Genomic DNA, 23,106 nt, shown 5'->3' with positions numbered 1-23,106 from the left:
GTTTCCTATTCATCTTGTGAATCGCGCTTGCGCTGTTGGATGTGTATAATATAGGAAGCAGCTTATATGATAGAGTCATGGTCACTTGTGTAGCAGAGCATTTCAATGAGTTGTTGTTACATATTGAAAACCACTTGCTGTTAAAGCAGGTGCGTTGGCCATATGAATAGGGCACTGCTCCATCAGCACTCCGGAATAAAGTCAATAATCCAATACTTAACCAACTTTAATCTGAGAATCCCATCCAGAACATCATGAATATTTATAACTCCCGAATCTTCCCAGTTCCTAAACATCCGTGACGTCAATTGCCTAATGAAATCCCACGCCTTTCGATTTACACACTGGTTCCAGTTATGGTTGCCACCTACGTTGGCTGTGTAAGAGGAATAAAGCAGTTCAACGTCAAAAGCTTCCAGTATGTTTCAGTTAATATTGTATCTAGGGGAGGGGTGGGCAGTGTATAATGCCACCGGCTCTTTAAAATTGGTACATGTATTGCCGTAAGGCTGTGCCCTAATCATGTTTCATGGTCACTTGATGCTGGTGGGGGGGGGGTAATTGCCTGGCACAAGTGGAACATGGGTTTAAACCCTAGATGTAGAAAATGGTATCTTCATAGAAATAAAATGAGTCCTTGTTTACGTTCTCCCCTGACCCACCTCAAACTATTGGTGGCGTTCTGCTTTAATTTGAGTCTCCCGACACTACAAGATGACCCAACTGGTTCGCAATCTCAACTGTTCCATGTAAGTTTAAGATGTTTACGCGGGATCGTCTTATTCAATACACAGCCAAAGCATGCAGTGTAATTAAATCATTTTTTGCGAATTTGTTTATTTACTCTTTACGTTTTGTGTGTTTTGCAGGATGAGCGAAATCAGATTCTGACGACCAACGTTTGGATAGAGCAGGTGAGTTCAATAACAAGTACAGAAGTTTCGTTTTCTCAGCGAAAATATCGCTCTTTTTTTTACTGGAAACAAGCAATTGAGCAAGCACCTTTCGTCGAAAGAGTATCACAGAAAATGAGAAGTAAATCACCACAGTGATGATACAACAGCCTATCAAGTAGTATCTGGAATCAACGAAGGGGCGTCCATGCCCCTGGTCATTGCCTTGGTGCCATTGAAATGTTCTAGTAGAAATTTACAAGTCCCCATAGGATGCCCTTTACCATAGGAGAACATGCCTTAGTGCCCTTGCTCTTTCAAAAAACGAAGCATACAGAGGCCTGTAACGGTGTGTGACTCTTTCTTGCTTATATTTACAGCATTGGTACGACGAGAAGATGAGTTGGGACCCAGACGATTATGGTGGAATCGAAATCATCAGAATACCTGCCACTGAGCTTTGGGTACCTGATATTACTCTCTATGACAAGTGAGTGTTCATGTAAATTATACTAGCTACTAGCTGACTATTGAAATGGCAATGAGGGGCTTTTGGAACGCTAGGTGGCAGCAAAATTACCAGATAAATCAATTGTTCTCAGAAAATATGCGCATACTCATCTACGTAAACAATATCACCTGGTAAGTCTGCTGCCACCTATCGTTCTAAAGTCTCCAGTTAGTCTAACCAGAAATTTTGTGTATTATAAGCGCCTAACAAATACTACAGGTTTGGTCTTTAGCTTGGTAAGAGTTTAATGTAGCCCAATCATAACTTACAATCACACAAATGTTTACCTAAATCTTCCTGCATACATCCCTGAACGTAAACCGATTTGTCATACTCTTTAAAGCATAGAAGCATAAAGTGTTGGTTACGACGAATAATAATTGTTCCAATATACTTCTTTTGTTCTTGTTTTCCCCTTAAAGTGCCGATTCGAATGACTACGTATCAACTAGCAGAACCTCGAACGCTTTGGTCAACCACAACACACAAGTCGATCTCTGGTCGAAGCCTTGCCTCCTCAAAAGTACGTGCAAGATAGATGTCAAATACTTCCCATTCGATTACCAGGAGTGTACCATGAAGTTTGGATCATGGACATACAACAGCTTCCAGATGAGCTTGGACAAGGTCATCAGCGACGCAGACCTGTCTGGTTATATACCCAACGAACAGTGGAACTTGACATACGCCGTGGTGCGACGTCATCGTATTAAATACGAATGCTGTCCAGAAGAGTACCATGACGTAACTTTCTATTTTGGACTGCAAAGAAAACCATTGTACTACATCTATAACCTTATCATGCCGTGTATATTACTGTCTTCGTTGGCCATGTTGGGATTTTTCATGCCGTATGACGTAGGAGTGGTGAAGGTATCGCTTAGCATAACACTCATCCTGTCTTTGACGGTGTTTCTTCTGCTTGTGGCTGAAATGATGCCGAGAACATCTGAGGAGGTTCCTCTAATTGGTAAGATTGCACAATCCACCCATTCCAATTCACCTATTACAATCCACCCATTCCGATCCACCCATTCCGATCCACCCATTCCGATCCACCCATTCGATTCCAATCCACCCATTCCAATCCACCCATTCTAACCCACCCATTCCAGTAATGATCACAATGACATCAATTCACGTAGAGCAGGGGCAACAAGGGCATGCCTGAAACTTCTCGGAGGCCACGAAGGCGATTGCCCCCCACATCCCTGGTCATTGCCTTGGTGGTGCCCTTGAAATGCTCCAGCCCTTGAAATGCTCCAGCCAAAATTTACAATTCCTCATAGGGTGCCCTTTACCGAATAGAAAATGCCTTTGAGCCCTAGCTTTTTCAAATACGAGGCTTACAGGCCTACAAGGGGTACATTAGGAAACCATAATGTCACTCACTGGTTTTGTTTCTTCTTATGTATTAATGTGTTTGAATAACGTGGCTGTTGGCGAAGCCTAAGCAGAATGCACACACAAATTCGTAGTTTCTAGTGGACCCAATGATGGGCTTCTCATTCTAGTGTCGAAGATAATTCAATCGGGTTATCCGGAAAACTTATACCAAGCATCACCCTTTTAACCTTCTTAACAATTGTTTCTTTTCATTTCAGGCCAGTATTACGCCGCCACTATGTTTTTGATTTCAATATCAACTGCCATGAACGTTTTCGTTCTGAATGTGAACGAAAGAGGAGGTATGAACGGTCGGGAAGTACCTCGCCTCCTCCGCAGGATAACATTTGATTATCTGGCAGGGATTTGTCTAGTGGGGCCGTGCCCAAACAAAAAGAAGGCAAAGACTACTCAGGAGTCTCACGAGCTCAAGTATAAGATGGTGAACTCAGCCACGCATGGCTCCAATGTAGTAAACCATCAGCCGCCAAGTTGCAACGGCGGACGCAACGTCAGGTTCAGTGCCAACCTTCACACTTCCTACCCAGAGCACGAGATTCTCATGGATGAGTCGATGGATCAGCACGTGGGGCGTAGCGGCGAGTACGACGGCAGTGAAAGGCGGCTGTTGAAGCTCGAGCGGAGTGTTGACGCCATTTTAAAGCACATGAAGAACTTACAGAAGAGGAAGGAGAAACAGCAGCAGCTGAAATCGGACTGGGCCAAGGTTGCCCAGGTCATGGACCGGGTCCTCCTCATTATCTTTGTCATGTGCACGACGGCCACTGCATTAATTCTTCTCTTACAAAGATCTCCAGATAAAGTGCCACCGGAGGAAAAAAGCGAAGCTGAAATGGATGCTGCGTTAAATACTGAAGCGTGATCTGATGTCGACCGTTGAGGGCGGATGACCACTCTTCCTCGTATATGAGAATTTATAATTATCATCATCAAGGGAATGTTAACATACTTATTGTAGTGTGTGGTATTACGGAAAGACGTAGACAAAATGAAATGACCTGCTGGCCGTTGACAAAGACAGACTTGGAGGTTAACTAACAACAACCAATCACGGTGGTGCTCAGCGTATCTGACCATGTAATCACCCCCTGTTTGTTAAACACCAGCTAAAAATCAGAAAATCAGAGCAATCGAATGCGACCAACTGACAAACTGGACTCTACGTATACAGTCTGTGACATTTTCACACGGCCGGACTCTGTGATAAAGCTGTTCAATTAGTGAAAGTGTGGAACGGTGTATTTTGTACATTAAAGAAAAAACGTACACGAGAAAAATGGCATAAATAACTATATTATGGTGCGCTGATCACAAAGATGTTTAGGGTAATCTAATTATGCAAAACTCCCTGACAACTGGAGGCTACTATAAATGTGAATATGAATATTAATGTTGCTCCACTACACTCAAATATTCACTGTTACATCTGTTGCTACAAAATAATGTTATTTCGTGTCAGTGAAAATTTACGGACTTGCTCGTTGTACGCATGTGCGCGTACGCATGGGCGCGTACGCATGTGCGCGTACACGATACGCAAGGGCTAAAGCTTGCAGAACCTTTCAAAACAGTTAAACTAAACGGTTAAATTTAGGGTGATGAAGTTTGTGAAAGGTGATAAGGCTTTGGAAAATGATATCACTGCCTGTCGTTGTAGTGCCGACGTAAAAGCCCGCAATACATTGGGAATATTGAGTTTGAAGAACTTCACTCACAATATTAGTAAACTTTAGCAATCAACATAGCCACAGCGCGCACGCATGCAATCGTCGTGGTAACGAAAAGAGCGGGTCGCCTGTCCGAGATACACAGGGGTAACGTGTCCATTTTGACAATATTCCCCAACTGCCATTTTTGCTTGGGAAAAAAATACATCAAATCAATGTATCGATTCCAAGGTAAGGAACACATGGACATACTTCGTACACACACTAAGCTCATTTTGCGCTGTATAAAACCAAGCACTGGCGGGCATAGAGGGCAGAATCTCCTGCCCGCCACACCACGTTTGTTTACTGAGCATAACAGGAATTAACATAATGTTCCTCAACGGATTGTGCATTTTTTCTTACCATTTCCTCCACTCCGTGATCCCAGGAAAGCATCGCACTGTAGCTGCATGTTTCAACTTTTTTCCAGGGATGATATCTCCATGCCCTCTTCGTAATCCACTTAGTACAGGTGCAACAAAAGTCAGATCCATAGAAACCAGCACACATTGTAGACGACGTATCAACTCACTGTCATTCTGATATAGCGCCCTCTGTCTGTAATTTGTATCTGGTAATCATAGTGGCGAAAAATAATGTCAACAAAAAGTATCAGTATACAATTAAACTTGTTTATGTTTGACGTAAGGAACACACAAGAAAAATGTGAAGGTTTAAATCGACCCCATGGCGGGTGAGGCTCGAAAAGAAGTTTGGTTTGAGTACGGTATTGTGATAAAAGGGTCATGTGGAGGAATGGTTGATGGTCAATCCCGTATGGCACTTTGAGACACGCGGAAGGAAAATGAGCAATTTCTCTTTGAGACCTTCATAATCTGAAGAGAAATGCGCAATTTTATTCATACCACTGTAGTTAACTTAATCTAACACTATTTAATCAGGTCAATCTTTGCAAGTTACAAGGGATTAACATTTCTGAGAGTAAATGTTTGCTTGAAGTATATTAAAACTGTTTTTAAAAGTCTAGTACAAAGTAAATCGGTATTTTCTCGTGATGACTCAAAAAAACACTTTCAGTTTGTCTACTAACTGTTGAGTGAAACGGTGTTTCAATTAAAATTATGCAAGCGCTTTTTGTGTTTCATGTAATCTCACAATACAAATACTTATAAGTCGATGACAACTTTAGTTTAATGTACAAAATATTACTTTAAAAATAAATAAAGGTGTGGCTAATTTTGTGTACTCACACTACTGATGATGTGTCCATGAAAAGTGAAAATCTGTTTGAGGGGTTAACCAGAGCTTTTTAAGTTTATCGATTAAAATGCAATTATTGAAAAACGGTATCTCTATAGGTTTTTGCCTTGAAACTTGTTATGAATACACCACGCAGGAAACCAATGATTAAGTTTGATCACTAGCTAGACCAGCATGCACCCCATTCAACAGTTTGCGCTTGCGCAATGGATGTTTGCGACAAGGTCTATGTCGTCAAAGTCCAAACAGCGCCCTCACCGAGGTCAAAGGAAGACAATCCAATGTATTTGAAATGTGATCGAATGTTTTTTGGCCTCTGGCCAAAATTGCGTGAATGGTTTATCAAACACAGTTGTATTTATACATCAGTTTAACATGAGACTTTTAATTTTCCCACTTTATACTCGTCGTAAGGACTCTATTGGAAAATGAGTGGATCACAAAACTTAATTTTGACTTTGGAGCCCCCTCTTCAAGTATCTATTGTAAGTATTGTGTTAGCGACATTCTCGTACGCTAAACTGATACAAGAACCAAAGTTTTGCTCCCGAAGACCAAGTTTACGTACCCTATGCACAGAGTAGAATTTATCTCAAGACTTGACTTTAAAAATAAAGAGACTAAAGTCGGATAAGCAACAAAAGAGAGGGTAGATATATCGATAGGTATTACAATAATTATGCAGTGCATTGAATCAAATCTAGAATTTCAATTTGAATAGCCATACAAGTAATGTATCACCGCCGTTTTTAATCAAGAACCATTTTAATAACTAAATACTGACGTGTTGTTTTAATGTCGTTCATTGACGGGTGTAGGCCTTAAAGGAACACGTTGCCTTTGATCGGTCGAGTTGGTCATTGAAAAGCGTTCTGTAACAGTTTGTTATAAAATCGATATGGTTAGAAAGATGTTGTAAAAGTAGAATACAATGATCTACACAAATATGCCACGAAATTGCGTGGTTTTCGTTTTACCTCGTCGACTAACACGGTCGGCCATTTATGGGAGTCAAAAATTTGACTCCCATAAATGGCCGATCGTGTTAGTTCGCGACGTAAAATGAAACCCGTGCAATTTTTAGTGATACTTGTGTGTTAATTGTATTCTACTTTTACAACATCTTTCTAATCATGTGCATTTTATAACACACGGTTACAAACGCTTTTTATAGACCAACTCGTCCGATCCAAGGCAACGTGTTCCTTTAAATGGCACAGAGTGTTTTAACAATGAAAATAAGACAGGACTGACAGAATGCGTTGCAAAATTATGCGTTTATGTTCTTTATGTGCACGAAATGATATTAGTTTTATTAATCTACCTCCTCTATAAGCTGTAGAGTCACAGCATGCAGCACTAATTTTCTGAAGGTTACATACCGGATACCCCATTGTCCAAAATTAAGAGAACAACTGCAAATTTTATTTAAAAGCAGTGGACACTATTGGTAATTAGTAAAAATAATTATTAGCATAAAACCTTACTTGATAACGAGTATTATGGGGAGAGATTGGTAGTATAAAACATTGTGAGAAACGGCTCCCTCTGAAGTGGAGTAGTTTTCGAGAAAGAAGTAATTTTTCACGAATTTGATTTCGAGACCTCAAGTTTAGAATTTGAGGTCCCGAAATCAAGCATCTGAAAGCACACAACTTCGTGTGACAAGGGTGTTTTGTTCTTTCATAGTTATCTCGCAACTCCGACGACCAATCAAGCTCAAATTTTCACAGGTTTCTTATGTTATGCAAATGTTGAGATACAGCAAGTGAGAAGCATGGTCTTTGACAACTACCAACAGTGTCCACTGGCTTTAACAATCAATGATAAGTCTATGGAGTATTGTACATCACATTTCGTTTTGATATAATTGAACTTTTGCATACTAAAAACAACTTCCATAAAAAGCAATGTAAAACCGTGTAAATTAAATTCATTGCATGTCAAAGAAAGGATGTAGACTAATATAATGTCAAAGTGTCTGAAACTTCGCCAATTAAATTACTCACAGTGGATTTTATTTGGGACACCATACCTCGTTTCTGTTTCTCCTTTAAAAAAATAGTTGTGAAAAAAAAATACTTTTCTTTGTTTCTTATTTTAATTTGTACAAATGGTGCACGTTGTTTTATAGACGATACCGAAGTATACATCTAGAAGCCTGACATTTTCCCACACGATTGGTACAGTTGGATTTACGTTATTAACATATAATCATAAAAATATTTTATATCCATTTAATCAAGTAGATTATTAATTTGAGTTGCTTTTGTTTTCTTCTTTTGTATCTAGATCTACTAAAATTGGTATGAGCTAAACCATATTTACTGATAAACCTTGTTGATTGTGTGACATATGTATTGTATACCAGGCGTGCTCATTTCGCTATGCCATAAATTTATTATATTATTAAGAGCAATAAAAGTATTTCTTTTTGATAATAATCAATCGGTGTCCCTGCCTGTTTGTTTTCATTTAGGATCTGTCCATACAAAATAGTGCATTTATCTCCTTGATGAAATTATATCAAGCATGGTTCATCTTTGGCCGATCATAACAAAGGAGAACTACGCCACTATCATGGTAGTACTGTAGTATAGTTGTGGGTGTTAAGCACGCACACTATCAAAATGAACAGTGCAAAACGGGAAGATAAGTCTATGCGACCACAAGAGGGCGCTAGACTGAACTGGCGTGTAGTTTAAAAGTGAACATGAGATAGGGTTCAAACAAACGAACTGATAATAACAACTTCTTACAACAATCAAACCATTTTTAAAAGTATTCCCATTCCAAACTAGAAAAATTAGTTGGCAGCAATTGATAAACAGAATATGCACCATTACTTCAAAAAATAGTTCCGGGGGGGGGGGGGGGGGTAGAAAATGAATCAGAATCAGGAGTACTATTTTTAAGATTTTACATATAAAAATACATGATTTGACCTTCTTAATTCTGACCTAAGAATTTATAAAGTTTGTAATTTCACTGCCTCGGAAAGTGTATCCAGACAACTGTAAAAATTACTAAACGTTTGCAGTGTTTGAGTCAAGACCCCAGCAAAAGATTTTTTTAAAGTATGTGTAGCCTGAAGGTGGACCTCAGCATAGTAAAAAGTGAATTGATTATCTAGTCACCATGCTCACTGTTTTAAATCATATACGTCCGTGGGCAATAGTTTGAGTCCCCCATGTGAAACTCGTGGCTAGAGAGGTATGGGCCCGATTTCATAATCATTATTTATAAAATCTGGACCTGATTAAGCCTCGGAGGTCTTTTCTTGGTGCCCTCCTCTTAATACTTATCAACCTTTTGTACCTTTTGCTTGTACATTTCATGATTATTTATTGTGAAATTTGGAAATAAACAAACAAACAAACAAACCCTGAAAATGTACAAAGCACCAAACAATGCTTAGTGCAAAGTTACCAGAAAATTTTTGTATTGTATGACCTCGCCACTAATTCTGGCCAATTTGTTTTGTTGTTTACACCTATGAAAATAAGGATGTATTTCCTCTCTCCTTTCTCTGGATGTTCCATGTATAATTATATTAATAGCGGTAACCCTTCTTCTAAGGTAAGAAAAAAAAACAGTGGAATTTGATTTAATTTAGGGCGGTTAAATTGGTGGCGAGGTGCGGAGGCCCCCTGCCCTACCCCTTAGTCAAGACTACCTTGAGTTGAATTTGACATTTGAAACCTCATTTATTTTCATAAAATAAATAAATTCTCATGTCTAGTAAATATTATCTTTAAGTTTTAGTTTCTCCTGTTCGGGACAGTTCCAAAAATATGTCAGCTTTAGCTTCTCTATAAACTGCAAGAGAGCTTCAGAGTTCACAGTTTAATTCCCCCATACTACTACCATTGCACACTCTGCGCACATGGTCAGGGAGGACGGTGGGTTCACGCACTGCACATTCAACATTGCTCGCCTGGCTCGCCCCCTCTGCTGGCTCAAAAAGTTCAACCACACAGAAATGAACAAAAACTTTCGTTTCAATGAAAACATATTTACACAAACACCCCCACCTCTGCTACTGGTTAATTCCCTAAACTTACCTTGATAATGTCTTCTTTTTATGAAAAATGTCCATAGATATTCACCTTTTCCAACACGTTTCACGATAAATAAGAGAGCGTTGTTTTGACACGTGTGTTCGCGCAGACGACGTTTTGTAAAAGTGTCAAAACGACAACAGAATCCAAGATGGCGTCTGCATTTGATGAAAATAAATGATTTATCTAGCTTTCTGTGCCGAAAAGCGCTGTTATTTTTCAGCCAAAATTTGTATTAGACTATACTTTACAAGCTTTTGTTAATTTTTTGTTCGTTGGAATTCAACTTTTCCCGTAAAAAAATGAAAAGCAAAAATTATGGAGATTTATCGCGCATGCGTTGAATAGTTTATGAATATTTATGAGGTTACGACACACAGAGAAAATTTTTATTTGTTTTTTGTCAATTGTTAATGGAAAGAATAGTTATGAAAAGTTGTTTCCGGTTCCTTATTTTTAATAAAACTAATTTTAAATGTGATTCTGAGCTACTTTGCGGCGTTCTCAGTAAGTTCCAGAAAAGTTTTTGGAGAAGTGTGGACGTGTACACCAACAAACAACCAATTCAAGATGGCGTCCTCCATTGAAACGAAAGGTTTATCACTTGAAATCCGCAAACTAAGGAAGAAACTACGACAGATTGACAATTTGAATCGCCTCGACCGACCACTACTAGAGGAAGAAGAAGATAAGGTAGTGTAACTCTGAAGAAAATGTGCGAAACACCTCACGCCACCACTTGTTCATTTGATATGAAAATAGTATCGGGAAAGTTTCCGTACAATGCCGTATCGCGTATGGCACCACCACTTTTTCATTCGAAATAAAATAATATAGTATCTAATTTACCTGATTGATATATCCCTTTTTGTAAAAATGAGTGAAAAAGTGGGGGCGCCATACGGAAAGTTATCCATAGTATCAAATGAAATCATGGACAGGATCAAACAATCCAACTGTTGGAAGAAATGAATGCCATTTTTTTTTTTTTAGTACAGCAGTTTTAAAACAAGCTTTTTTGTTGAAAAAGTTTTAGGTTTTTAATAGACTTGTTTAATAGTTAAAAAACTTCCGAAGTCAGAGCACTCTCTAATCTAAAAACTATGTACCTGACTTCAGGCTTATTCAAACTACTGCTAGTTTTAGGTTAGAAAATATACAAAATTTCTTCGATGAACATTTTTTATTTCTTTTATTTTAATTAAGATTTTAAAAACTCCCAGCATCCGCTCGCAACTGAAGAAAAAACTCAAGCAGCTTGCAGTCCTAGAGAAGCAGTTTGTTGACACACAAAGTCATAACGAAGCTGTGGGCGAGGTACCTCCAGAACAGAATCCCTATGGTGAGGACAGCCAGGAGAATTCAAATACCATCTACGATGTGAGCTACAAAGACTCCCTTGAGATGAAACGACCTTATGAGGAGGAGGAAGAGGTAAGGGAGGAGGAGGATTTTGCTGGAGGGGATTTGACATTTGAGAGTCGAGATGGACAAGAAGATGAGATAACACCTCCAAAGATTCCAAGACGGGAGTCGGAAGAGGAAGCTCTTCCAAAGCACAAAGGAAAAGAAAAAGACAAGGGAACTTCTCAAGAGATTCCAGTGCAAGAGAGCATTAAAAGAACCTCTCCAACCAAAGCTCCTGAAATTCCTCCCTCGAGAAAAGAAAGAGGTGATGAGGCGGCAGCTCCAAAGGTCTCGAGAAAAGAGAAAGATTCAGGAGAAGGCACACAGCAGGGGGCGACCACAAAGTCAAGTCAAGAAAAATCACAAGGTGCCAAACTGGGGTTAAAGGGTTTTCTAATGTAATTGCTATTTCAGCCATTTTTCTGTCACACACTCATTTACTCATGTTGGAGGCATCTTGAAAATCAAAAATCTACTTTTTTGCAATCCTATCTCAGTTTTAGTCAGTGCTTTTCATACCATGTTATAAAATACCCATACACCCTATACACCGAGGCATGCACCGACATGAGTAAAGCACTGCATACTCGATACTTTCCCAAGTCTTGTGGGAAAATCCAGAGCCATAATTACTCGGATGAGATTCAAACCAACAACCTCTTACCTAAAATTTTAGCAGCAGGTATCTACCCATAAACTTTATGTGTTACTACTCAAATTGCATGTGCACATTCTTCTAGCCTGTCTGTTTTGTTTGTTTTACAGTAAAGACCAAAAGCAAAGCCAAACGACCTGCAGATGATGGTGATAGTTGGGCCAAAGCAAAGTTCACCGTCCTGGACCTGGAAGGCCACAATGACATTGTATGTGCTGTGTCATGCAGTGGTACCAGACTACTGACTGGAAGGTATGAGACTCCATGGTGACATTTTTTTCAAAAAAGATAAAAATCTTAAAAGTACGTCATAAAACGAGCGGTATAGCTCTCAATATACCCCTCAATTTCTAGTCACTTTGAACCATTAAGTCTGTGTAACACACTCCTATGTTTGGTCGTATTTTTACATTTTATTAGCCGTGACACTATGGTGAAGTATTGGGATCTCAACACTGGCACAGAACTCCGAAGCTTAGGGGGTCATTCAGGGACCGTCACCTCGGTTATTTTACTGTCTTCCGATGAAAGTGCTGAATTAGGTGAGAATCTTAAAAAGAAGTATACACATTATTGACTCCTAATTCAAAATTGAACAAAGTTCCTTAGAGGAGTGACAACTGTACATAAACAAGATGGATTTTCTCCTCGGGCTGCTTTAATCTGATTTCTGACCTTTTTTGACCCAATATCTTCCCTGCATAGATGAAACTTCGCTCAATCTGCAAATTTGTTCAATAAAAAGTAAAATATATATTTGGTTTGCGGTAACACTATTTGTGTATCTGCTTGCCAGGTACACACATGGTGTTACCGCAAATCAAATATATATTGATACCTCACCATCGATGCCTCAGATCCTATAAAACAAGTAAAATCAAACGTTCTTTTATGAATTGGATACATTATATTTATTTCCTCCCTCTTTCTTATTTGATAGTTTCTGATTATGATCTATCAGTGGAGAATGACCGTATAGCCATTACTGGATCCAAGGATTGTACAATCAAGATATGGTCATTGGAGACTGGCCAAGCCGTACACTCCATCTATACCTACAACCCTGTGGAATGTCTTGGATATATTGCTGAGAGAGGTCTCGTAGTCTCTGGCTCAGGTAAGGACTCTTTCTTTAATCGTTCATCATCATTCCGCAAAGACTTGCGTCCCTGGCCGCCTCATCCTCAAATCGTAATGGGGGCGCACTCCTTGAGTCGCCGCCATCACCTGTTCTCTTTCAATCGCTGCTCTTCTCAGCTCTCCTACCCTTCTACCACTCCACTTTGTGACATTGTCTATCCTGCGCAGCTTAGGGGGGCCTCTGCCTCAAGTTGTACCTGTAGGCAGACCATCTATAACTGCGCTGGGTAGGCCTACATGTACCTGTCTCATCACGCTCACACCTCGTCACTTATGAGACACCACCGTCCACCGATCAGTTCAGCCAGCTTTTCATTTGTGATGAAGTCTGACCACTTTTAATCGTTGAGTCATCAAACTGCCCAAAACTGTCCTGCCTGTTATTCCTCAAATCGCTTGAGAAGTTTGGAAAGGTATATTGAGTTTTACACATGCGATTGAAATGCAAAATCATTTGTGCAGACTGCCGACATAGGGCTAGATAGCTCAGTTGGTAAAGCGCCGGTGCATTAATCCAGTGGTCAGTGGTTCAAGTTTGGCTCCAGCCACTTTTTGTTTGTTTAAACCAAAATTATATACAAAATAATAAAGAAAATAAATTTCTAAGGGTTTCTATGTACTGTCTTCTTTTGTTTTCAGATGGAGGAAAAGTAGAGTTGTGGGATATTAAGGAAGGAACCAATGTTTTTTCAACCATTGGTCATGATGATGCAATCACCTGTGTTCAGGTAAATTTGATTTTTCTTTTTACAGATTGTAAGCAGTAAAATTGAGATATTGCTGTGGGTATTAAGGAAATAACAATTGGAGATAAGTCACTTGCAAGTATTGGACGGATGATTTGCAAAAATTTTGTCATTGTTTTACATAATAAACTTGTATTTAATGGATGTTATTAAACTTGTATTTGTTAGTGTGGTAGGTTATCAAAGTGTTCTTCAAGTAGCAAACACTAATACTAAATAGCAAAAGTGACCTACAGGTGTTTCATTACAATAGTGGATAATGTATTTGATCAATTGTCTTTTATTTAGTTTCCATTTTATTATCCAACGCTTTTTATCCACATTCTCATCAACAGACTAGTAAGACCAATGTCTACACAAGTTCCAGTGATGGGATTATCAAGCTGTGGCAGCTCCGCGATAAATCACTTCATGCGACATTCGTATCCGAAAACATCTCCAGTAAATCCTCTACCCACCTGCTGATGAGGAGGCATATTCGATCCCTTGCCGTCTCTGGAGAGACTATCTACTATGGGGATGATGGTTTGAATGTCAAGGCGCTGGATTGGAAGAGGGGTAAGCATTGTTCATCACTTCAATAACCCATCTTTCTGAAAGTTTGTATATACTCAGCTACTGTCAAGGCGCTGGATTGGAAGAGGGGTAAGCATTGTTCATCACTTCAATAACCCATCTTTCTGAAAGTTTGTATATACTCAGCTACTGTCAAGGCGCTGGATTGGAAGAGGGGTAAGCATTGTTCATCACTTCAATAACCCATCTTTCTGAGAGTTTGTATATACTCAGCGCCTTGAATACCTTGTTTGTTAGATACGTGCGCTATATAAGACTTCAATATTATTGTTCTTCCTTAAAGACACTGGACACCTTTGGTAATTGTCAAAGACCAGTCTTCTCACTTGGTGCATCTCAACATATGCATAAAATAACAAACCTGTGAAAATTTGAGCTCAATTGGTTGTTGAAGCTGAATAATGGAAGAAAAAACATCCTTGCTCGCACAAGTTGTGTGTCTTCAGATGCTTGATTTCGAGACCTCAGCTGAGGTCTCAAGATCTATTCCAATATTTTAGTGAGAAATCACTTCTTTCTCAAAAAAACTATGTCACTTCAGAGAGAGTCATATCTCACAATGTTTTATACTATCAACAGCTCTTCAAGTAAGTTTTATGCCAAAAAAGACCCAACGTTGTCACATAACAATTTATCTTCTTATTGCACTAACACCCTACCAGGGCTACCATCTTCTAAGAAAGATGGAGACCCAATATTGTCGAATAACAATTTATTCATCGTCTTGTTCTTAAAGGGTTAGTCCACAAGTTGAAGAACCATACTGGTGACTTTGGCAGCACAGACGCCATTTGTTCAACTAAAGATCTAATAGTCTGCGCTGGATATGATCTGGACGATGGATCTGGCTACCTTAATTGTAAGATTTCTTGATAAATTTGTAAAAAAAAATTAATTGAATGAGAGTCGACACTTTCAAATTTTTCCCAGCACAGTTGTATGCATCATTTATTTCCATGATTGATACTCAATGTTTAAAAATTCCACAACCTTAACACTACATTGTACATACTCTTTGTCCTAATAGTTTGGAGTGTTCCAGATGAAGCATATCTCAGTACCCTTGGGGATCAAGAAACAAGTCGCATCGTTGCCATCGACTGCACGCAGACTCCGGAGGGCGCTCTCCGTATTGTCACAGGGGGACAAGAGCTGAGGGTGTGGGACAGGGTCCCCAGAAAGCAATACAGGTAAAAATGCAGAGGTGTTTTCCCTCACAAGTAAAATACAAGTTAGCTCATGAAACGTCGAACATACAAACATAATGGTCAGATACAAGATGCACGTTTGCTTGTTTTTACGCAATGTGATCATTATTCATGAGGGTGTACGACAGAGCATGGAGGGCCTCCGTGGACAGTCACAAAAGTTTTTGTTCAAGTTTTTGTTTGTACTTTGGAGTTCTTATCTAGGTCTAAGATGGCTTCCATCATTTTCGTTTATCTGGAGTTTGTCTGCCCTTGAGTGTGCCTAAAATAGCATAACCTCTTTGTTTTGTTTTAACGATCTGATCCGGAAGTAGCGATTATTTTTTTCTACTTTTCTTCTTTCATCAGTCCCCAGGACTCTGTACCTACAGAATACCATCGAGCCTTTGCCATCAAGCCTAGAGATTCAGACTTTGACTCGGACATGGCAGATATGAGCGAGAGCGACGAGGCTGATGGACAGCCAAGACAGAGGCGAAGGGTCTCCCAAAGTAGCGATACGTCGGCTAAATCCTCATGGTCGTCTTGGTGCTCCATAGTTTAGCAAACATAAAAAGGTATTCTTGTAGTTCCGTCCCTTTGACATTTTGAAAAATAGTATAGCTGTTGCAAAGTGCTCACCAACTATTATACCTATGGTATAAATGCAAGAAATTTTGTTTATGGGCCCGACATTTCAACCCTAGCAGAGTCTTTCTCTTGGAAAATTTAATGTACAGCCGACTCAGGTTAAAGGTCGATGAGACTGGCAGAATTACCTCTTTATACAGGACTGTTATATAAGAGGACAGCAAAACCAAGAAACACAAAGCAGAAACGAGTTTTGGAACTTCAGAATGTACTCTTTATATAAAGCATGACCTCTTTATAACAGTGCTTTTTTTTGTTGCTTTTTTTTTCCCCCTTTTCCCTGCCCGGGGAATAAACTTTTTAATTTTATATAACATAGCTTGCCTTTAATTTTTAGTTGATTGTGTGGGGAGGGAGGGTCTTCAATAGATTTTAATTTATGAAGGTAGCCTGTACCAGATTCTGTGTGGCAACCAAGCTCAATTTAAGGACACATCAGTTCTAGATGGTAAGTGTCTAAATAAACATGTAATCATAAATCAAATTACATGTGCGATGTATTTTATTGTACATAGATTTTGTAAAATTACATCAAATCAGCAACTCGAATGCCTTTATAAAGAACTCTTATGTAGAAATAGCAGTGCTTTGTAATTGATTGCCAAGACAAGAGCTTGAGAAACATGTTTCAAAGAAAATTCTGGTTGGCTGGTATTTTTTACATGCAAATAAAGCATTGTAATTAGGTCAATCAAATACATGTAATAAATCACAAGAGCAACTGACTGGGCGACTTTAAAATAGTTTGGGTTGGAAAAGGGAAAATTTGACTTAAGCGGAACTTGAACCTGCGTCCTACGGATTAACATGCCAGCGCTATACAACCTTCCAAGGTTGTATTGTAAACTTGAATTTGATCATTTAGGTATACAGCAGTTACAGGTTGAATGGCTTATGACGGGCACCTCCAAACAAAGATATTGACAAAATAGGGAGACCGCTAACATTAGGGCTAAATAGCTCAGTTGGTACATTTATCCAGAGGTCGCATGTTCAAGTTCAGCTCTTAGTCTATTTTTCTTCGTTCAACCCCAAACCAATTTACTTGTGTAATGATTTTTAATGTATATAAATGTAGTAAAATTAAATAAAATCAGCACCTCTAATGCCTTTATGAACAACTCTTGGTGAAACAGTGTTTTTTATTTGTAGACTGTGCAAGTCTCACGCATTTTCAACCCTTAGAGCGTGCAACTTTATTTCCTACACTTTTTAACACGATGTATGTGGACTAAAGTGGTCCAAATAATATTTGATAATGCAAAGATTTTTTAATTGATGTGCAGAACCTGTCGTTTACTATACATCCAATCAACTGGTGATCATAAACTGGTACCCTGGCTGTTGGTTAAACATCAACGTTGAGAGAGTTGCCTGGCCATAGAACCCCATGCTGTCTTTCGCCAGACAAAGTAGGATCATGTATTTACAATAACAATATGAGTACATCATGCACTTTCCACACTGAGACGTCAATTGGTTGTAATGGCCATTATAGTCTGAATAAAGTCTAGTGTCGGCCTCTCATCAAAACAGAAAATATCATTGTCTGATCCACACAGTAATGCAGTGACAGTTCAATCAAGGGCTGCATTTCTTTGCTGTCACCATCCACAAGAACAAATCTAATAGCCTGTAACACTCTCTTCACTGCAGTAGTGGTTGCGCCTCCTACCGGTACAGGCTAATAGCCTGTAACACTCTCTTCACTGCAGTAGTGGTTGCGCCTCCTACCGGTACAGACTATCTTGTACAATGTGAAGGCATGAGTATTGACAGGCTGAGCTCAGGGATGTGGAGATACAGAGCTTCTGCCGTGAAATCGGTGTGCGATGATCAGTTTGATTTTGTCCACAGCTTTCCACTGCCCCTTAACCTGAATGAGAAGAAAGAGCAATTACAATTTTATTTCCATATCAGTGTTGAGTTAGACTCGTGTGGTTTATAGTTGCATTAAGTAGTGGCCGAACAGACAAGTGCACTGGACTCAAGCTCTGGGGTTTCTGATCAGCTAAGTGTAGATTCGAGTTTCGGTCTTGACACTGAAGTAAGACACTTAACCAATAATGCTTGGTCCCTTGGATGGGACGTAAAGCCTATGTATTGTAGGCCCTGTTCGTTGTGTAATGCATGTAAAGGAACCCAGGGTAAATGAAACGGGAAAATGTTTTCAAAATCTACACAATTGTGTTTAATGACAGTAGAAAAAAAACCTTTCCTCGCCTTCCCACCTGTAGGACATCGGTTCGAATCCTTCTAGAGGCACTATGTGGATTGGTTTTTCAGTCGCTTCCCGACTGCATGAAAATTCACTGGAAAAAATTGCTGGGGTTTTTCTTCCACATCTAAAACTGAAACTTCCTGCCTTCACAACCAGAAAAGTAAACTAACTATAAACAGAAGACCCTACCCTTTTATCTTGGAAGACTTCTTGACGGGTTTGATAGCTTGTACCTCCATCTCCCTGGTATCTGCTTGCATGTGTTGGTCATCGATATCTTGTGATGATGAGGAAGCCTTAATGGCCTTCTTTATATTTAAAACCTGTAGCGGAGAGAGGACAAAAAGTATCGAATCTCAACTCATTTTAAGGGTACAGTAAGGAAGCGTCTCAAAAGTCGGAACGGTAGGAACGTTCTTTTTGGATCGCAAAAGTATCCCCGCCGCTTTTGTCCGTTCCACAGGACCGGTCTTTTGGAACGCTCCGCAGGAACGTTCTTTTGCGCTAGGAACGTGCCCGACTTTTGAGACGCTCCCTAAATCATAGTTAAAGGTACTGGACACCTGGTAATTGTGAAGACCAGTCTTCTCACTTGGTGTAAAAATTTGAACTCAATTGGTCGTCGAAAGTGGGAGAAAATAATGGAAGAAAAAACACCCTTGTCGCACAAGTTGTGCGCTTTCAGATGCTTGAATTCGAGACCTCAGCTGAGGTCTCTCATTCAATTCAAATATTTTAGTGAGAAGTTACTTCTTTCTCAAAAACTAAGTTACTTCAGAGGGAGCCGTTTCTCACAATGTTTTATACTATCAATTTGTCTCCAATGCTCGTTACCAAGTAAGATTTTATGCTAACATTATTTTGTCGTAATTACCAATAGTGTCCAGTGCCTTTAAGACCACTTTTCATACAGTTCCTGCAGGGGTTTTATCAGATATCTGTTTGTCTATTTGTCAGTCTGCATGTTTGTATTGTGATGATTTGTTGCGCAAGACTTGTACTAATTGACTTGTTATAAATGTTGTTTTTAAAATGCTGGTAAATGTTTTTTTGTCTGTCATTCTGTCTGGCTGTTTGCTTTTAATGTCTGTTGTTTTTTTTGTCGGCAAGATTACCTCTTATTTAATCTGTTGTTTCCCCTTGAAGCTGTGCTTGTTGTGATTTCAAAACCTTGTCTGTCCACCTGACTGTTTGTTTGTAGGTCTGTTGATCTGTCAGTAAGATTACCTCTTGTTCGATCTGTTGCTTTGTCTTGACGCAGTGTTCCTTGTGCTTGTTGGCTCTCACAATCTGGTCCTCGATGTTACTAAGTACGGCCTCGCATCCGTCACACCTGAAACCCAGGCAAACTATACAATAAATTGAACAATCTTTGAGAGGGCAAGGCCATTTACATTGTGCAAAGTGCCCCCGGGGAGAACAACTTACGGGGTTACCCTAGTTAAATAAGTCTTCTTGTTTTCATTCTTTTAAATAAACACTTCCACTGCGGACTACACGTATATGGGAAATTTTTGAAGGGGCACCAAGTCCAAGAACAGGGGCAACAGACGTGTGCCATCCATGCAATTCCAGGCCAGTATTGCTTTCAGGACTTTGTTGACTTGAGAAACAAAAAATACTCAATAAAAATTCAACGAACTAACCATTCTTGTAAGACGTTGACGATATCTGACACTACTTCTGGTTTTGTGTCTCTACCGATGGCATAGTCTACTTCCAACTCTTGGTTTTTCTGATCCAATTTGCCACGAATTACGTCTGCATAGATCGTCTCGATTATTAAGTCCTAAGAAAGCAAACAGTATAAGAGTATCTTTAATATCACCAGTAATCTCTTGAAATAGTTGTTGGCTTCATATCACATCCTGTCATACCAACTTTAATCTGGTGAGATTCATTTCATAATTACAGAATCTATAAATTTTGGTTTTTACCCATACACCGATGTGTGTTAGCACTGTATACTCAGTACTTTCCCGAGTCCTGTGAAAAAATATCACAGGCATGTTACTCGGGTGGGATTCGAACCCACGACCCTTGCAATTCTAGAGCAGTGTCTAACCAACTAGACTGCCGAGGTTGCCCGGTAGCTAGAGGCAGTTCGAATCCTATGTTTTGGCAGCGGGTACCGCAACGCTATAATAGATGTTATATTTGCATCGGGGATAAAGAATATTAATTTTGGTTTTTACCCATACACCGATGTGTGTTAGCACTGTATACTCAGTACGTTCCCGAGTCCTGTGAAAAAAAAAGATTACAGAATCTACTTGTGCAAGGTTCTTTGATAACCACATCGGCCATTTTGTTCAGAAAATATTGAATTATTTCAACCTCCTGCCTTAGAACTACAAAGACAACAACAAAACACATTATATAAGGGCAGGAACTGTCCTATATCTGGGTGTTTTTCCCAGAGAAAAGGAAATCAAATCAGTTAAAATGTATACTGCCAAATTTTGAACGGGCACAAAGGCAAAAAAAAGGGCAACATAAATCCCATTGGATTTTGGCGGGTCTAGTGTGGGAAGGGTCTAGGGTGGGGCGGGTCACAGGTTTATATGTAAATCTTACCTCTAATTCTCTTAGGTTTTTCATGTGTAGTTCCTTGAGTAGCACAGAGTATGGGATGTGTTTGGACTTGGCTGCTAGCGTCACAACTGTCAGATGTCTGAGCTTTGTAAGAGCAACCTGGGAAAGGTCTGGGAACTGTGAGATGTTTTCTGAAACAAGAAAAAGAGTGAAGTTGTACACTAAGTTACCTGTTCATGTTTGTTATGTTGTCATTATTAGCCTTTGAGAAGGACTCTGCTAGGGTCAAAACGTCAGCCCATTATTTAAGTGTTGTTTCACTTGGTCCGTACTTGATCTATTGTACAGGCAAGTGATTTCTCAAGATTTTACATGGTTTCAGGATTTTCTCAAAATCACCAATCAGCAATCACCAATGGGAGAGAGAAATGGTCCATGTTGTGTTCAAAGGTTTACCTGATTTTTTTTTTGGTGATGCATTTGGTATATGGGTTTTATTCTGTTTGTACATCTGACACTAGTACCACAGACTGCCACAAAGTACCGTACCTTCCAGGCTAGAAAGTGGTGGCAAGAGCCAGTTGGGCAGGAGAGTGCACTGAAGTGTAAAGTTAAACCAAATTACTGAACTTACCTTCATATTCTTGATATGTTCCATACGCAAACAGGTTCAGTGCAGAAACATATGACTTATTGGGACCAGTAGAAAGCTGGAAAAAAAATAAAGTCGTGTATCATTACATTACAAAATTAAACTCAAGGCCTGCACTTTCTCTGTCATAAAAATCTATTGGTAATGACAGCAAAAAAAACATCGGAAATCCCATGCAGGTCCCTAACTAGAGAAATCTGTCCCCCGTCCATCGAAATTACTGAGAGCTGGAGAAGGATAATTCAAAAGAGGGCGCTATCAGAAGAAGCTTGTACAAAGTTCACCAAATCGGGGGATAGAATCTCCTACAACACTGGCAACTCACCTCTTGAACATTTGGCATTTCTAAGAGCTCTCCAAACACATAGACTCCAGGCGCTTCAATGACCTGTTTAATGAGTCCAACTACAGCAGCACCTTTCGTTGATTTAGCCAGCAGCAGGAATTGTTCCAGCGGCTGATGGGTCGCACTCACTTGAGTGGCTGCGGGGGTAGGGAGCTCCATTCTGTTGAAGTTTGCTGTTGATAAACAAATTTATAAATAAGATGGTTAAAATAAATAAGTAGTTGTACTTTTGTATGTGAATTGACTGAATTCACTAATTATAATTGACAGTTCTGTAAGGGATAACTTTCCCTATGGCGCCACCACTTTTTCACTATTTTTTACAAAAAGGTGTATCTCATTGAGGTCAATTAGATACTGTATTATTTCATATCGAATGAAAAAATGGTGGCGCCATACGGTAAACTTTTCCTCTGTAAGTAAGACTAACTAAGTGTATAATTCATTGATCGAGATTGCGATGTATGGGGTAGCCCTGGTAAGACGACAGTCAGTGCCACTGCATCCAACAGAGGAGTCCAACCTGGGCTATATTTATATGTATATGGGGCAACTTTCACCATGTGGGATTAGAACCAGAGATGACAAGCATTCTACAGTTGCCATTGAGCTATAAACCGACACATGACAAACCACACATTAAAAAAATTGAATGAATTATTGTTTGAAAATGAATGAAATGAATGAACAAATACAAAATATTTTGTTTTTAAGTTAAGTTTAATTCAATTAAATTGTTTAGAAAAATTGCAATTGATCAAACAAGGTTAGGGGACAAGTTTAACTGAACTTGAAATTACATCAGTAAAACTATTAACAGAATCAAGTCGATGATAAATTACGATCACATGCCAAACTGCAAACAAACATGCCAAAACAAATTTATCATGAAATAGATGCAGTGTCAGCTATGCAGTAATTGTGTTGATTGCGTTTCCATTTTGCATTGTCACGCTTGCCTTTGTTGACCTTTTCGACACAAAAAAACATTCCGCTTTAATAACACCGTGTAATTAAATGTTTGAACGATTCTTTAGATCACAATTTACTTCCTCAAGTTTAGTAAAAAATAACGATTGAACCTTCATTTTACCATAAACAAAACACCATACCTTTTTGAAGACCACGGACGTTTCTGCCTTTTTGACCCTAAACACCCTGGCACTTAGTGATCTAATGAGGGCGCTA

The 23,106-nt window shown here is 39.3% G+C and overlaps 3 protein-coding genes across 5 annotated transcripts in view; 2 read left to right on the top strand and 1 right to left on the bottom strand.

Annotated features, from left to right (window-relative positions):
• LOC139950251 (neuronal acetylcholine receptor subunit alpha-10-like) overlaps nucleotides 1-4,890 on the top strand; it is a 68,204-nt gene extending 63,314 nt beyond the window's left edge. For both annotated transcript variants that reach the window (XM_071948866.1, XM_071948865.1), the window contains 4 exons: nucleotides 870-914; nucleotides 1,274-1,383; nucleotides 1,827-2,374; nucleotides 3,009-4,890. In XM_071948866.1, coding sequence (XP_071804967.1) covers nucleotides 870-914; nucleotides 1,274-1,383; nucleotides 1,827-2,374; nucleotides 3,009-3,673 — 1,368 coding nt within the window. In that variant the 3' untranslated portion in view covers nucleotides 3,674-4,890. The remainder of the gene's footprint in view (nucleotides 1-869; nucleotides 915-1,273; nucleotides 1,384-1,826; nucleotides 2,375-3,008) is intronic.
• Nucleotides 4,891-10,350: 5,460 nt separating this feature from the next.
• LOC139950639 (uncharacterized) lies at nucleotides 10,351-17,031 on the top strand. The gene is made up of 10 exons (XM_071949419.1): nucleotides 10,351-10,495; nucleotides 11,009-11,576; nucleotides 11,975-12,116; nucleotides 12,285-12,406; nucleotides 12,805-12,981; nucleotides 13,644-13,732; nucleotides 14,086-14,308; nucleotides 15,063-15,185; nucleotides 15,354-15,516; nucleotides 15,883-17,031. The coding sequence occupies exons 1-10, from the start codon at nucleotides 10,373-10,375 to the stop codon at nucleotides 16,076-16,078; spliced, it is 1,926 nt and encodes a 641-aa protein (XP_071805520.1). The 5' UTR covers nucleotides 10,351-10,372; the 3' UTR covers nucleotides 16,079-17,031.
• Nucleotides 17,032-17,171: 140 nt separating this feature from the next.
• On the bottom strand, nucleotides 17,172-23,088 carry LOC139950640 (COP9 signalosome complex subunit 7b-like). Of its 2 annotated transcripts, XM_071949420.1 has the most exons (8): nucleotides 23,031-23,088; nucleotides 21,898-22,091; nucleotides 21,555-21,630; nucleotides 20,963-21,111; nucleotides 20,032-20,174; nucleotides 19,613-19,718; nucleotides 18,575-18,708; nucleotides 17,172-18,040 (listed from the first exon to the last, which is right to left on the bottom strand). In XM_071949420.1, exons 2-8 carry the CDS (start codon nucleotides 22,075-22,077, stop codon nucleotides 18,001-18,003), a joined length of 828 nt encoding a protein of 275 aa, XP_071805521.1. In that variant the 5' UTR covers nucleotides 22,078-22,091; nucleotides 23,031-23,088; the 3' UTR covers nucleotides 17,172-18,000. The 2 variants fall into 2 exon arrangements, with proteins under 2 accessions (XP_071805521.1, XP_071805522.1); XM_071949421.1 differs by lacking the exon at nucleotides 17,172-18,040 and having other exon boundaries at nucleotides 18,573-18,708; nucleotides 19,501-19,718.
• Between the last annotated feature and the right edge of the window lie 18 nt (nucleotides 23,089-23,106).

Source organism: Asterias amurensis, chromosome 18, assembly GCF_032118995.1.
Source record: "Asterias amurensis chromosome 18, ASM3211899v1".
Lineage (NCBI taxonomy): Eukaryota > Metazoa > Echinodermata > Asteroidea > Forcipulatida > Asteriidae > Asterias > Asterias amurensis.
This window is presented reverse-complemented; position numbering and strand designations above follow the sequence as displayed.

Coding starts and splice junctions, on each gene's coding strand:
- LOC139950639 (XM_071949419.1), top strand. CDS start 10,373: ATGGCGTCCTCCATTGAAACGAAAGGTTTATCACTTGAAATCCGCAAA. Junction 13,733..14,085: donor ATGCAATCACCTGTGTTCAG/GTAAATTTGATT, acceptor TCTCATCAACAG/ACTAGTAAGACCAATGTCTA. Junction 15,186..15,353: donor TGGATCTGGCTACCTTAATT/GTAAGATTTCTT, acceptor TTGTCCTAATAG/TTTGGAGTGTTCCAGATGAA.
- LOC139950640 (XM_071949420.1), bottom strand. CDS start 22,077: ATGGAGCTCCCTACCCCCGCAGCCACTCAAGTGAGTGCGACCCATCAG. Junction 21,112..21,554: donor AACATATCAAGAATATGAAG/GTAAGTTCAGTA, acceptor TTCTTGTTTCAG/AAAACATCTCACAGTTCCCA. Junction 18,709..19,612: donor AGCAACAGATCGAACAAGAG/GTAATCTTACTG, acceptor TCTCCGCTACAG/GTTTTAAATATAAAGAAGGC.